This window comes from Pinus tabuliformis, chromosome 9, assembly GCF_031772625.1.
Source record: "Pinus tabuliformis cultivar Carrire ecotype Pingquan chromosome 9, CPIR1, whole genome shotgun sequence".
NCBI lineage: Eukaryota > Viridiplantae > Streptophyta > Pinopsida > Pinales > Pinaceae > Pinus > Pinus tabuliformis.
In genome coordinates, this window is record NC_142307.1 from 1,101,085,602 (window position 1) to 1,101,098,659 (window position 13,058).

At 38.6% G+C, this 13,058-nt stretch overlaps 1 protein-coding gene across 1 annotated transcript in view; it reads right to left on the reverse strand.

Annotated features, from left to right (window-relative positions):
* The window catches only part of LOC149152509 (uncharacterized), a 55,299-nt gene extending 45,230 nt beyond the window's left edge, over positions 1 to 10,069 (reverse strand). Inside the window, exon 1 of the mRNA XM_089441115.1 lies at positions 9,491 to 10,069. Within this exon, the coding sequence (XP_089297241.1) occupies positions 9,491 to 9,794 (304 nt within the window). The 5' untranslated portion in view covers positions 9,795 to 10,069. The remainder of the gene's footprint in view (positions 1 to 9,490) is intronic.
* Positions 10,070 to 13,058: the final 2,989 nt, after the last annotated feature.

Here is a 13,058-nt window from a genome sequence, read left to right on the forward strand (position 1 = left end):
CAGCAGATTCTTGGCACCAATCCAATGTATGTGATGGGGTTCAACCATATGCTGACTCAACGTGTTCACTGCAAAGCATATATCTGGACGGGAGTTCACTAAGAACATTAATGCTCCGACGAGTTGCCGATACTCGGTAGCATTTCGTAAAATAGGTCCAGCAGCACTACCGCTTAACTTCTTGACGTCAAGCTCCATTGGGGTAGTTACAGGCTTGCAGTCCACCATTCCGAATCTCTCCAATATCTTCACATATTTTCCTTGAGATAGGAAAGTTTCTCCTGGCTTTTGCCACACTTCAAGTCCTAGGAAGTAGTGCATCAGTCCTAGGTCCTTCATTTCAAATTCAGAAGCCAGCTCCCTCTTACATTTGTGAATGAGAGGGTCTGCACCTGTTAGAAAGAGGTCATCCACATACAACACCAGCATGAGAGGCTTGTCATCTTCAACCTTAAAGTAAAGGTTAGGATCAGCTTCACTCCTAGTGAATCCCAGCTTCATCAAGTAGCTATCGATCCTCTCATACCAAGCTCGGGGTGCTTGCTTCAACCCATAGAGAGCTTTCTTCAACTTGCATACATGAGATTTTCGATCATAAATCTCAAATCCTTCGGGTTGCTCTACGTAGACCTCTTCTTTGATCGAGCCGTGCAAGAACGCAGTCTTGACATCCATCTGATGTAGGTTCCATCCTTGTGAAGCGGTAAGGGCTATGATCGAGCGGATGGTCGTATATCTGGCAACAGGTGCAAATATCTCATCATAGTCTATACCTTCCTTTTGGGAGAAACCTCGAGCAACAAAACGAGCCTTATACTTTTCTGTACTTCCATCTGCTGCATGCTTTATCTTGTAAAGCCATTTGGAAGTAACAACTGTCTTGTCCTGGGGTCTGGGAACTACTTCCCAAACATCATTCTTCATGATAGACTCATATTCTCCGGTCATAACATCCTTCCATACTTGATGCTTGACGGCATCTGAGAATGACGAAGGCTCATTTTGTATGATCGTGCTCATGATGGTCAGGTATCCTTGATACCTATTAGGTTTCTTACTTTCACGAAAGGTTCCTCGGGGTGCAGCATGTCCTTCAGCATCATCAAGTAACCCCCTAAGCCATGAAGGCCTCTTCCTAGACGAGGAAGGCTCATATGGAGGAGGATCAATTGTATCCATGGGTTCTTCTACATCAGGCATTGATTCATCATCCTTTTCTTTTCGTTCCCTGGTGTCGGCTTCTTGAGAGCTCCTCAAAGTCAGAAGATTGTTCACCTTGTTGAGAGCCATATCTTCGTCAAAGGTGACATCATGACTAAATACGACTTCCCTTTGACCGGCTACATAGATTCTATAGCCTTTAGTATTTTCACCATAGCCCACGAAAATTCCCTTCTTTCCAGATGCACCCAATTTATTTCTTTTCTCTTTTGGCACATGAAAGTATACAGGGCTTCCAAAAATTTTAAAATGAGAAACATCAGGTTTCTTACCGGTGAATTTTTCTTCAGGAGTATTGGAACCCAATGCTTGATGAGGGCATCGATTTTGTACATATACGGCAGTGTTTGCAGCTTCAGCCCATAGAAACTTCGGAAGTCTTTGATCATGTAGCATGGCCCAGACAACTTCCATAATTGTGCGGTTCTTCCTTTTTGCCACACCATTCTGTTCAAGAGTATATGGTGTAGTAGTCTCCCTCTTGATGCCAACCTCTTTACAAAAATCATGGAACTCATTAGATTCATATTCAGTCCCATTGTCAGTTCTTAAGATCTTGATCTTCTTTTCGGTTTGATTCTCAATTAGGGCTTTGAAGTGTCGGAACCAAGGGAACACTTCATCCTTCTTTTTCAAGAAGTATATCCAGGTCTTTCGAGAATGGTCATCTGTAAAAGTGAGATAATATGAGTATCCTCCCAAGGAGTTCACAGGCATCATACCTGATATGTCTGAGTGAACTAGTTGTAATATATCGGAGGTCTTGCTTTGACTTGAAGGGAATGGTCCCCTTTTGAGCTTTCCTTCGGCACATCCCAGACATACACCTTCTTTCTCTACTTGGAATTCAGGCATCCCTGTTACCATCTGTCTTACATCGGGTAGAGCTTTGTAATGAAGGTGGGCAAACCTCCGATGCCAAAGTTCGGACTGAAGCGTTGTCACAAGACATGACACCTAGCGGACTTCCACCGACTTGATATAAAGAATCAACTCGAAACCCAAGAGTGAAAGCATCTTTAACATTATTTTTCCATATGTGTACCTTACCATCGCTGAAGGTTACCTTATAGCCTTTGTCTTCCATTGCCGAGATGGATACCAGGTTCTTTTTGAGATCAGGTACATATAATACATCTTGTAAGTGAATTGTATTACCTTGATTCAGTTTAAGAGAAACATTGCCTACACCTTTCACTAGGTATTTCATGTCATCTCCAAGGACAATTTCCAGGTTAGTTTCTTTCTCTACTAGATTATAGAGTACTTCTTTGTAACCAGTGAAGTGTCTTGAGGCACCACTATCAATGAGCCAACTTCCCATTGAGTCCGAAGGAGCAGAGGTAGATAGAGCAGTTGGTAGATAATATTCAGCCTGCTTATTGTCAACAGTGTTAGATTCATACCTGGAATTTCTAGCCTTCTTGAATGGTTGCCCTCTTCCTTGATTTCCCGCATTCCTTTTGCCTTTGCTGTTGAATTTTCCATTCCTTCGATTACCATGAGAGGGATTTTGATCATCGTCACGGTGAGAGTCCTTTCTATCAGGGCATTCCCTTGCATAGTGACCTGCTTTATTGCAAATGAAACATCGTCCTTTTCTTCCACCCTTAAATCCAACCTTTCTTTTCGATTTAGACCCAAAATTATTTCTTTTCTTAGCATGAGAAGAAAAAGCAGCAGGAGGACCTTTAGACAAGGGCATTTCCTGCTCTTCTACCCTTGTTTCTTCTTGAATGCATCTAGTCATTAATTCCTCGAAACTAGGAATTACATTATTGTTCAGAAGAGTACCATTCAGATGGTAATCCTCCGAGAGTTGTGAGTGCCATTTCTCTGTCAGTAATAGTTTCCCCAATAGATAGGAGATCGTTCTTGATCTCGGTGATTCTTAAGAAGTATGCTTGCATACTTTCATCTTTACCCTTCTTGATTTCCCTCAGCTTATTTCTAAGAAACAAAACTTGATTTGCATCATTAACTTTAAATAAACTCACCAGTCTATCGTAGATTTCCTTGGAGGTGTCTAGATCAGAGATGTAGGCTACCAAGCGCTTGTCAATAGAGTCCCGGATGATCTTTTTCGCTTTAATTTCTCCGCTCTTCCATTTTTTCCTGACAGCAGGAGGTGCATTTGATGGAGGCTCAACAATATTGCCTCTTACGTGACCCAACACTCCTTGATCCTCTAGGGTTAGATCGATAGACATCTTCCATCCATGATAGTCAGCTTTCTCACGGAGCTTGTCTTCGACAGGGAAGAGTGTTGAGGACCCCATAGTTCTTTTAGAATAGCCTTGCCAATCTTCTCTTCAATGATTGCTCTTGCTCTTGCTTAGGCTTTGTCTTCACCTCAGCTCCGATACCATGTTAAGTTATGGTATGTTCTATGCTTATAACAATTTACTTCTTTTTCTTATTATATTCCACCGATTAGCAATCACATGTACATAAAGTAAAGTGCAGATAGAACATTAAACGATCGACAGAAAACAAGCCAAGACAAGAGACACAAGATGTGGCGGCTAGCCAGGGACAAACCCCACAATGTGTGGGGAAACCCTTTGATCAAATCTTCTTTTATCTTCAATAATTCAGCAGAGATAAATAGTACAATAAATCTTATTCATATCAGCAGTAGCAAACCCTAGATCAGATCGACAGAAAACAAGCCAAGGCAAGAGACACAAGATGTGGCGGCTAGCCAAGGACAAACCCCACAATGTGTGGGGAAACCCTTTGATCAAATCTTCTTTTATCTTCAATAATTCAGCAAAGAGAAATAGTACAATAAATCTTATTCATATCAGCAGTAGCAAACCCTAGATCAACAGCATCAACATTAGCGGCTTCATTATCAAACTAGGGCAGACCATATCTCACAAACCGACCGTCGAATTGACTTCATTCCACCACCAAAAGTTTCGACTTCCAGAGGAGGTTCAGATGAACCTACAGCGCAGTTCAGATGAGGAGATCTTCTAGGCCACGCAAGTCAATCTTTACTTTTGCAGTTGCATCTTCAGTTTCAGCAGTTTCCGGCTTCAAACTAGGGCAGTCGATATCTTGCAAACCGTCCGTCGGATTGACTTCATTCCACCACCAAAAGTTGCGGCTTTTAGAGGAGGTTCAGATGAACCTACAGCGCAGTTCAGATGAGGAGATATTCTAGGCCACGCAAGTCAATCTTTACTTCTGCAGTTACAGCTTCAAATTCAACAGCTTCCGGCTTCACATGTGTGAGAGAGAGACCCATTTCAGCGCAGTAGAGAAGAGACTCATTTCTGCGCAGTAGAGAAACAGAGAGTTGTGATGAGATGAGTGAGTTCAAATGACGAAAAGTCCTCTTATATTTATACACAACATTGGTGGGTGAATAGATGCGACTGTTGGGCTTCTGAGCCTACATGAGTTGTAGGTCGGCTTGATAATAATTCCATAATCAAAATAAATTCATATCTCCATGAATACTTATCGGAATCGGATGATCTTTATATCAATCCTACACCTCTCGACAAGAGGAATCTAATAAAAATATTATCATCCATGAATAAGATGACCCACATGAAGTTTTGCCCTGGTTGCCAATTTTAACAAAACACCTCCTTGGTACCCTTATTTTCAAGGGTTGGTTGATCGATTATTGATTTATATTGTTGGTTATTATTTCTATTGAAGGCAATACTGTTATGCGGTTATACTCTTTGCATTTTGAAAATTTATTGCTTAGAGGAGAAATTGTATTGAAACCCTAACAGTTGAAGAGAAATCTAGCGCAAAAAAATTCCCTTGTGATTTTACATGCAAGGAGGGCATAGGTCAATTTTGCTAGCTAAGTATTTGGGCCAATTTCTTCCGGAGGTTGATTTCCTAGAGGCCAAATTCATTCTGTGGGAGTCGAGTTACAGGTTCCGCATATTGTATTTCTCCTTATATCTTTGTGGGTCGAAAACCCAAATTTTCCATATTAATAGATGACGAAGAATTGTTGTGGGTAAATTATTTTTATAACGTGTGTTTGATCTCTCTGATTTAATTTCTGTTGCATATATTTATTTCTAGAAGTTAAAAATACTAGTGAGTTTATTTTTCTGTAATTTAGTGTTTATTTGAGTAAATAAATAAATTGTTGGGGATAAAATAAAATGTTATGAGAATAAATTTGGCTAGTATTCAAAATTATCCAAGGATCAAATCTCTCAAGATACAATCCTCTTTTTGAATTCAAAACTTGAGGTAAGATTTGCACCTCAAGAATTTTGGCCCCCTCGAAACTTGCTAGATTCAAAGCTAAGATGGATCCATGTTGCTTATATATATATATGAACAATAAACTATAAATGTTTTATATCTTTATTAACTAAATTTAAATAGGAAGTTTTGAAATACCAAGGTTATGAATATGAATCATCAATATTTTAATTTATATAGTAAAATGGGTTTATAACTCATAGCTACTATTTTTATTTTTTAATATTTTTATATGTATTTTTCATATATTTCACATATCTATATATAGAAATATTCTTATTTTTAAGTCTATTAAAACCCTCATAAACATATAACTACATATATATGTGTATGCCATTTTTCACTGACATGTTTTATAATTTTTTTAATTTAATTTTTTAATGTCATATTGTTAATTTTAGGTATATTCTATGCTTAGAGCAATTTATTTCAATTTTCATAGTTAGCTCAATATTTTTTCCAAATTAGCAATCACATCAGCATAATAGTAAATTGCAGATAGAACATAAACATAAATCGCAAAAGACAAGCCAAGACAAGGGGACACAAGATGTGGCACTAGCCAGGGACAAACCCCAATGTGGGGAAACCCTTGATCAATTCTTCTTATATGTTCTTCAATAGTTCAGCAGAGAGAGAAAGAGATAGTACATTTACAACAAAAGTCAACACTTTGACTTATCTAAATAAGAGCATAGATCATCTCTAAGAAGATGATACATGAGGTAGTTGAACTCAGTTGAAAACATGTTGCTTCAACTGATTCTCCAAGGTGACTCTATCACCATGCTGCACCTATCATTGTGTTGCTCCTCATCATCATGCTGCACCTCACTGTGTTGCACCATGTTGCACCTCAACATCATTATGCTGCATCTCATCATGCTTCACTAAACATGATTGTACCCATCACTGTACTGTTGAGCTCTTCATTGCACTATGTTGCACTGTACTTGCAGTTCCCATTAATGTACCAATGTTGCACCATGTACCATTGACCACCATGCTGCTCCATAACTTCTGTCATGCTGCCACACTGCTTTAGTCATGCTGCCACACTGCCTTAGTCATGCTGCCACACTGCCTTAGCTGCTGGCTATGGCCTATGGCCTAGCCCAGCAACTAGATAGACTATGATCCCACAGTCCTAGGAAACACACAATGTTGTCATCAATATGTACACTGTTGATCTGTGTGTTATAGGAGCTTCTACTCATCAAAGGTATGGGTAGCAGTTCCTTTATCTAAACTGCTGATAAGAACCTTTTGTGACAACACATAGGATCTCCTCATCTGAAGAGACCTCTCCCTTCAATGTGGCTGGTCTTTAGGACAGCAGACAAGATGTGCACCTAAAACACAACAATGTCTCTTTCTTACAGCAAATAGGAGGTGCAAAAGATTGTGTTTGATGTTGTTCCTTACTGTGACTAGTTAGGGCACCCATGTGCAACAACAACCCTCAAACAGTCACCTAAAACATCCCTCAAAGACTGCGGCCTTATCAAGGAAGGGTCTCCTCCATTCGTGTCGTTGTTCTGGGCACTTTTCAGCCCAAGAAGCCTCCACGCTATCCCTATTTTAGTTAGGCAAGGCCTGCGGCCTACCACAGGGATTGTTGTCACCTATAGCCAACCAAAACAGTGTCACCCTTACCTTGAAGCTGCCCACAAACAGTCTGCAATTCTCCTTACCTAACTCAGCCTCTCTGTAGCATGGAACAACCCTCCACGCAGTCACCAAGAGGCTCTAACAACCCTAAACCACCCACATTGTCCTTACCTTCTTTGTTGGTTAGGGCAGCGAGTTAGGGAGCCTTTTTACTACCTCTTTTCCAACGTCTAAGGGTTGTCTCAAACAATGTATAGATTAGGGCATCTAAGGTATGACAAGACTGTGTTTAGGGTTAGTTGTTAGGCCTCCTTCACCGTGCTAGATCTCCCTTTGAACTGTGGCCAAACCTTCACAAGACCTGCGGCTAGGGTATCCTTCTTTTACAGTGAATAGGGTCTCCTTCTAGACCTGCGTTTAGGGCTCCTTCCTCTTAGACTTCTCTTCCACTAAAAGCAAAACAAGTGGAGAGAAATCAAGAGTGAAGTGTGTGTACAAATGACTATCAAGTCACCTCCTTTTATACTAAAACGTTAAGCACACGTGGGGGTTATTTGGTTGTTGGCCGACCTTGACGAATTGTCCCATCACACAAACAAAATCATATCTCCATGAGTACTTATCAAAATCGGATGATCTTTAGATCAATCCTACACCTCTCGATGAGAGGGATCCAAGAAAAATATCAATTGCCATAAATAAGATGACCCACATGGAGTTTGGCCCTAGTTGCCAATTTTAACACATATACATGGTAATAGGTATATATATATATATATATATATATAGCTTAGAAAAAAACTTTATTGTATATATTAAGTTTTCATATGTTTATCAAGAAAATCTAAATTTTAAACATGAAGTTCTAAGTTAAGGTTTTTAATATATATATATTAGAAAATGACTGTCTTGTAAGTATTATGTTTTTATATGGTTATTAACTAAATTTAAACATGAAATTATGAGATACCATGGTTACAACTATGCATTGTTATTATTTCAATTTATTTTAGTGTGATATGCATATTATGAATTTTTTTCCAAAAAAAATATTTGTAATTTTAATCAATAAAACAAAATTTCAATATAAAAAATTGAATTGAGCCAACTTATTTTTATTACTTTTTAATTTTAGTAGTTTTTTAATTGCGCCGACATTATGTTTTTTCATTATTATTTTTTTATCTAATGCATCATTGATCTAATGCTCCACTATAGCATCTCCCCCATACAGCGTTGTAAAGCACTTCTCAATACAATGAATATTAAGTAAAAAGAGAATTTCAAGAGAAAGTTGTCTCTAGGTGTGCATTTGTGTTTGCAATTCGTTGACTGTCCAAAATCTCTAGGAACGACCACCAAATTGTGGTGGGGGAATACAGATGGGTTAAAGGACAGGTAGCCAATTTTTTGCCTTCTTTTTTTGTAGTTGACTTTTAAAATTATAACATTTTGTTCTGTCATATGTTAGCATGTCTAAGATTTTCAAGCTGCAAGCGTCATAAAAGCCTTCTAAGACTTATCTATTAAATAAATTTTGGCTTTGCAGCAAAATCTTTGGCATATTCTGGCAGACTATTTCTCTTGAAAATCTTTGGCATATTCTGGCAAATTATTTCTCTTGAAAAGCTTTTCCCTCTTTGGCAGATTATTTCTCTTGAAAAGCTTTTTCCTTCTTTGGAAGTTACTTCAAGAAACATGCCCTAAGGAACTTGTTTCGGCTTGGGTACAAAGGTGAGAGATAGTAACCATTCCACCTAACTCCCCTAGGACTTGTACCTAACCTCATACGGTCATATTTTTTAACAAATGTCATTTAGCTGGTGCAAACCACAATGAGAATGGAACAATGGTAGATAGATTAGTCCTCCATTGATCTCACAAGTAAACCAAGGCCTTGTTGGCTCTCTTGAAGATCTTTCCAGAAAACTTGGAACATTTATATAGTTTTAGAACCAGAGGAGGAGCTCTTTTAGATCCACAAGTTTCATGTACTTTCCGCTAATGCCATCTTTACCGACTTCTTGTTGAAATGATGGGTTTAAAAGGGTCTTCATTCAACATGTATCTAAACAGCACAGACTGTCTAGTGCTTAAATGAAGTCTTCCCTTAATCTACTATCTTAAGCAAGTCTTTCCCTAAAGCCCCTCAAACGAATTCGCGAAAAAGGCTGTTTTGCGCCAAAGCAACCCATCATTTTACCAGAGGGTCTTCGATGGGCTTTTTAAATCTTTAAAGTTTCCTGGTATCCCACAAGCCTTGCATTGAGTTGAGTTTGTAGGATTATTTCAAACAGAGATCCCAACATTGGTGCAGTCCAGAGTACAAAGTGATAGAATGTGTGCAAACAGTTTTAACACACAACCCCCAAAAAAATAAAAATGGTTTAAGGCAGAGAGTGAATACCGAGAGAGATGGCACTGCAAGGGCTGGAGTTGATGGCGAGGTGAGATTTAAGCTTCGCATTTGCAACAGCATTGTGTAATGGGATCGTGGACTCTGCTAAGCGCCTTCGGGAGCTGGCGGTGTCATTTCTAAATAGATAATTTCTTGTGGTACCGGAAGACGAAGGTGGTCTGGCGGTGGCAGATGAGCCGGTGCTGCCACCACCTGCTGATGCGGCTCTCACGCTGACTGTGTTGCGCCCACTTGAATGAAGTGCAGATCTGGCTGAAGATATAATAGACCTCGACAATGCTCGAGATGCCATCCTGGGAGAGTCACGGGAATCGGCTCTCCGTAAACACTGTTTGATGCCGAAGGTTCCAACCCTTGGGCTTTAAGGGTTTAGGGTTTAGTGACTTCTTTGTATCGCTGAGGTCGCGTCAGTTTGAGGTTCGCATTTGTGTTTTGAGTGGAACCCATGTTATGCCTCTAAGTCCACGCCATTCCTCCAATGCGTGCTGCATTGTCCAGCATGAACATGTTTCATCTGTGTGACCATCTCAATTGATTTATATGTTGGCTTTGGTTTTAGATGGTGTTTTCTTTTGTTAGGAGAGGCTGTTTTTTATTCGCAATCTTCCATATCTCTTTCAATTATAAAATTGTTTTTCTTTTATTTGTTTAATACATCACAGCTCAAAGTTGATCATTCTACAAAAACGTATAAGATTGTGACGAAAAGTTATTAGAGGAAAAATCATGTTTTTTATTCGCACAGAGGCGTAGGAGTCTCTTCCATATATGTTTCAATTATAAAATTGCTTTTCTTTTATTGGTTTAATTCATCACAGCTCTAAAGTTGATCATTTTACAAAAACTTATAAGATTGTGATGAAAAGTTATTAAAGGAAAAATCATCTGGTCAAACATCATTTTTATAAAGATTTTTGTGATGGAAAAGTATCTCATGTGCATCTCGAGATCTTTTTTTGATAACGCATTGGTTTGTCTGTTGTGTTCTATGAGGATGTGTGAGAAAAAAGTTCATTCGACGTATTTGAGGGCATCCCTTATGTCATGAGTCACTGTGTGCATCTCTAGACCTTCTTTTGATAACGCATTGGCCTGTCTGTTGCGTTCTTTGAGGATGTGTGAGAAAAAAGTCCATTTAAAGTACTTGAGTGCATCCCTTATGTCATGAGTCATTATGTGCATCTCTAGACCTTCCTTTGATAACGCATTAGCTTGTTTGTTGTGTTCTTTGAGGATGTATGAGAAAAAAAGTCCATTCAAAGTACTTGAGTGCATCCCTTATGTCATGAGTCACTCTGTGGAGAAAAATATTTTTGACTTCGACTTTGGTCAATGCCCAATCACTCACCAGTGTTGAGTCACCCGGATTTGCAACTTAGTGATATTTTTTAGATGCTACGAATGGGAGAGTTAGAAGAGCAGTGAATTCAGCAAAAAAAATTGAACCCTACATCGACAACATCTCATAAGAAAGTGACAATTTGTGCAAGGAATAAAACAACATGCACTCCACTATAGCAGGGTGACCTTGGGAGTCATCGTCAAAAAGTCCCCAATGGATTTCGGTATTAATATGTGGCATAATGGGGACCCGTGGTTGTTTCACTTTTATGATTGCTTTATATTCCTTGTAGAACTTCAAAATTGGACCTACTAAACTTTCTACAGGGGTTTCTTTTCATTGGAAAAATAATTGATTTCCCTACCCACTAGAGGGTATTAATTAGAATAATTGGAAATGTTGCATATGAAGAGTTGGACTTGTATTTTGTCCATTGTTTGTAATTTCTCTCAAGAATAGGCTTGTCCCATTTCAAGGATGAATCATTGGATGCCAAAACAAAACTATACACCTAAATTTTATTAACATAGGAATTGAATAAATGGGAACTATCTTCACTACACGATTTACATAATGGACAACAATTAGACCAACCCATCCACAGTCAATGGCGAGGTGCCACATCAATTATTTTTTATTTAAGGTCATCCATAATGTTATTTTGCACTTTAGCAATCCATAGATTTTCCATACTCTAGACCACCACCATTTCTTTTCACTCCTAAAAGAGATCTCAATGAAATAAGATAAAGTTTAAATATTCTATTTTTTTGTTATTTTACTACATCTCTTTATGTAATTTTTAGTTTTTAATGAGATCATAATTTTCTTATTTAAATCATATTTTAAATGGATAAATAAATCGACTTTCTTAAAAACTTAGTTAGACACTAAGGTTGTATTAATAAATTTACAATTTCAATAATTTTAATAAGATTTTTAAGTAAAAAATCACTTTAAAAAAACATTTAAACTTATGAATATAACATTGTGAATTGCATCCCTCATGGGGGTGAGTGCCCACGAAACACACGCGGGAACAGATCAGACAGATACGAGGGCAGATAGCCCCAAGTGGTAGAGGACAGGAATAATCGAGAAGGGTGGTTTAGAGAATTTAGTATCTACGGATAAATACTAATTCCCTAGATAAGTAGTTGTATCTAGAACAACAGTTTAAAGTGTTTTAGACTTTTCCTATAAGCAATAGATAAGATGAGAAGATAGAAGGCCTACCTGTAGTTCCGCTTTCCTCTCGTCTCCCTTGTATCGATTCTGTCACTCCTTCCCGTACTTAATCCACTTAAGAAGTACCCTATAAACACAATAGAAGACAAAAATTGATCAAAGTATACGATCTATTGAATATAAGTGAAAGGAATCAGATACAATTCGCACACATAAGCATTATAAAACAATACAAACATATGGGAAAAAGGTTCAAACACTTTACTAGATAGCAGAAGGAATTACAACCATTGGTGTCTGATTCAAAGTCATTCCTCCAGCTTGGATCCCATCCACATCACATCAAAAGCATGACAAACTTGTAGCATCACAATACTTGCTTCAAAGCCAAATCTCATAGCAACATTATCTCCTTACAATTCAACATAATCCAGCCCCTGATCACTTAGATGAGTGGTCAATTTATAGGAAGATGAAGGAGGTTTTGTCATTAATGGTGGCATTGAATGGCCTTCCATACTTAGAATTAGTTCCATGGAGGAAGGGATGAGAGGATAGGATGCACCTTAACTCATTCCTCATCCATTTTCGAGCTCATAAGAGTTGATAAGTGAGGGAAACTTCTAAATGACTCCAAAAGATAAGAATATTCCCCAAACCCTATGTGAATTTCACTCATTCTCGCCTAGCGCAGGTGAAAGGAAGCCTAAGTGCTCTGCAGAGCACCCTGGCAGTGGACTTAACTGCTCTGCAGCGCACCTTCATAAGGGCTTACTTGCGCTGGTCCCTCTAGAGGCTATTTCTGGATGTCTTCAAGTCATGAAACTGTCTGGGAAGGAGGCATTCAAAGGGGTGACTTGTTTAGGGCATGAAACAACTGAAATTAGGGTTTGATGAGCCCTAAAACACTAATCTAGATGTTGGGATTTGATGTGCCCAAATGGATCTGTAACAGCTACCCCCTAAATCATGAAGTCGGAAAAATGCCAATGTCGAATGAAATGTTATACGATGTGATGAGGTGGT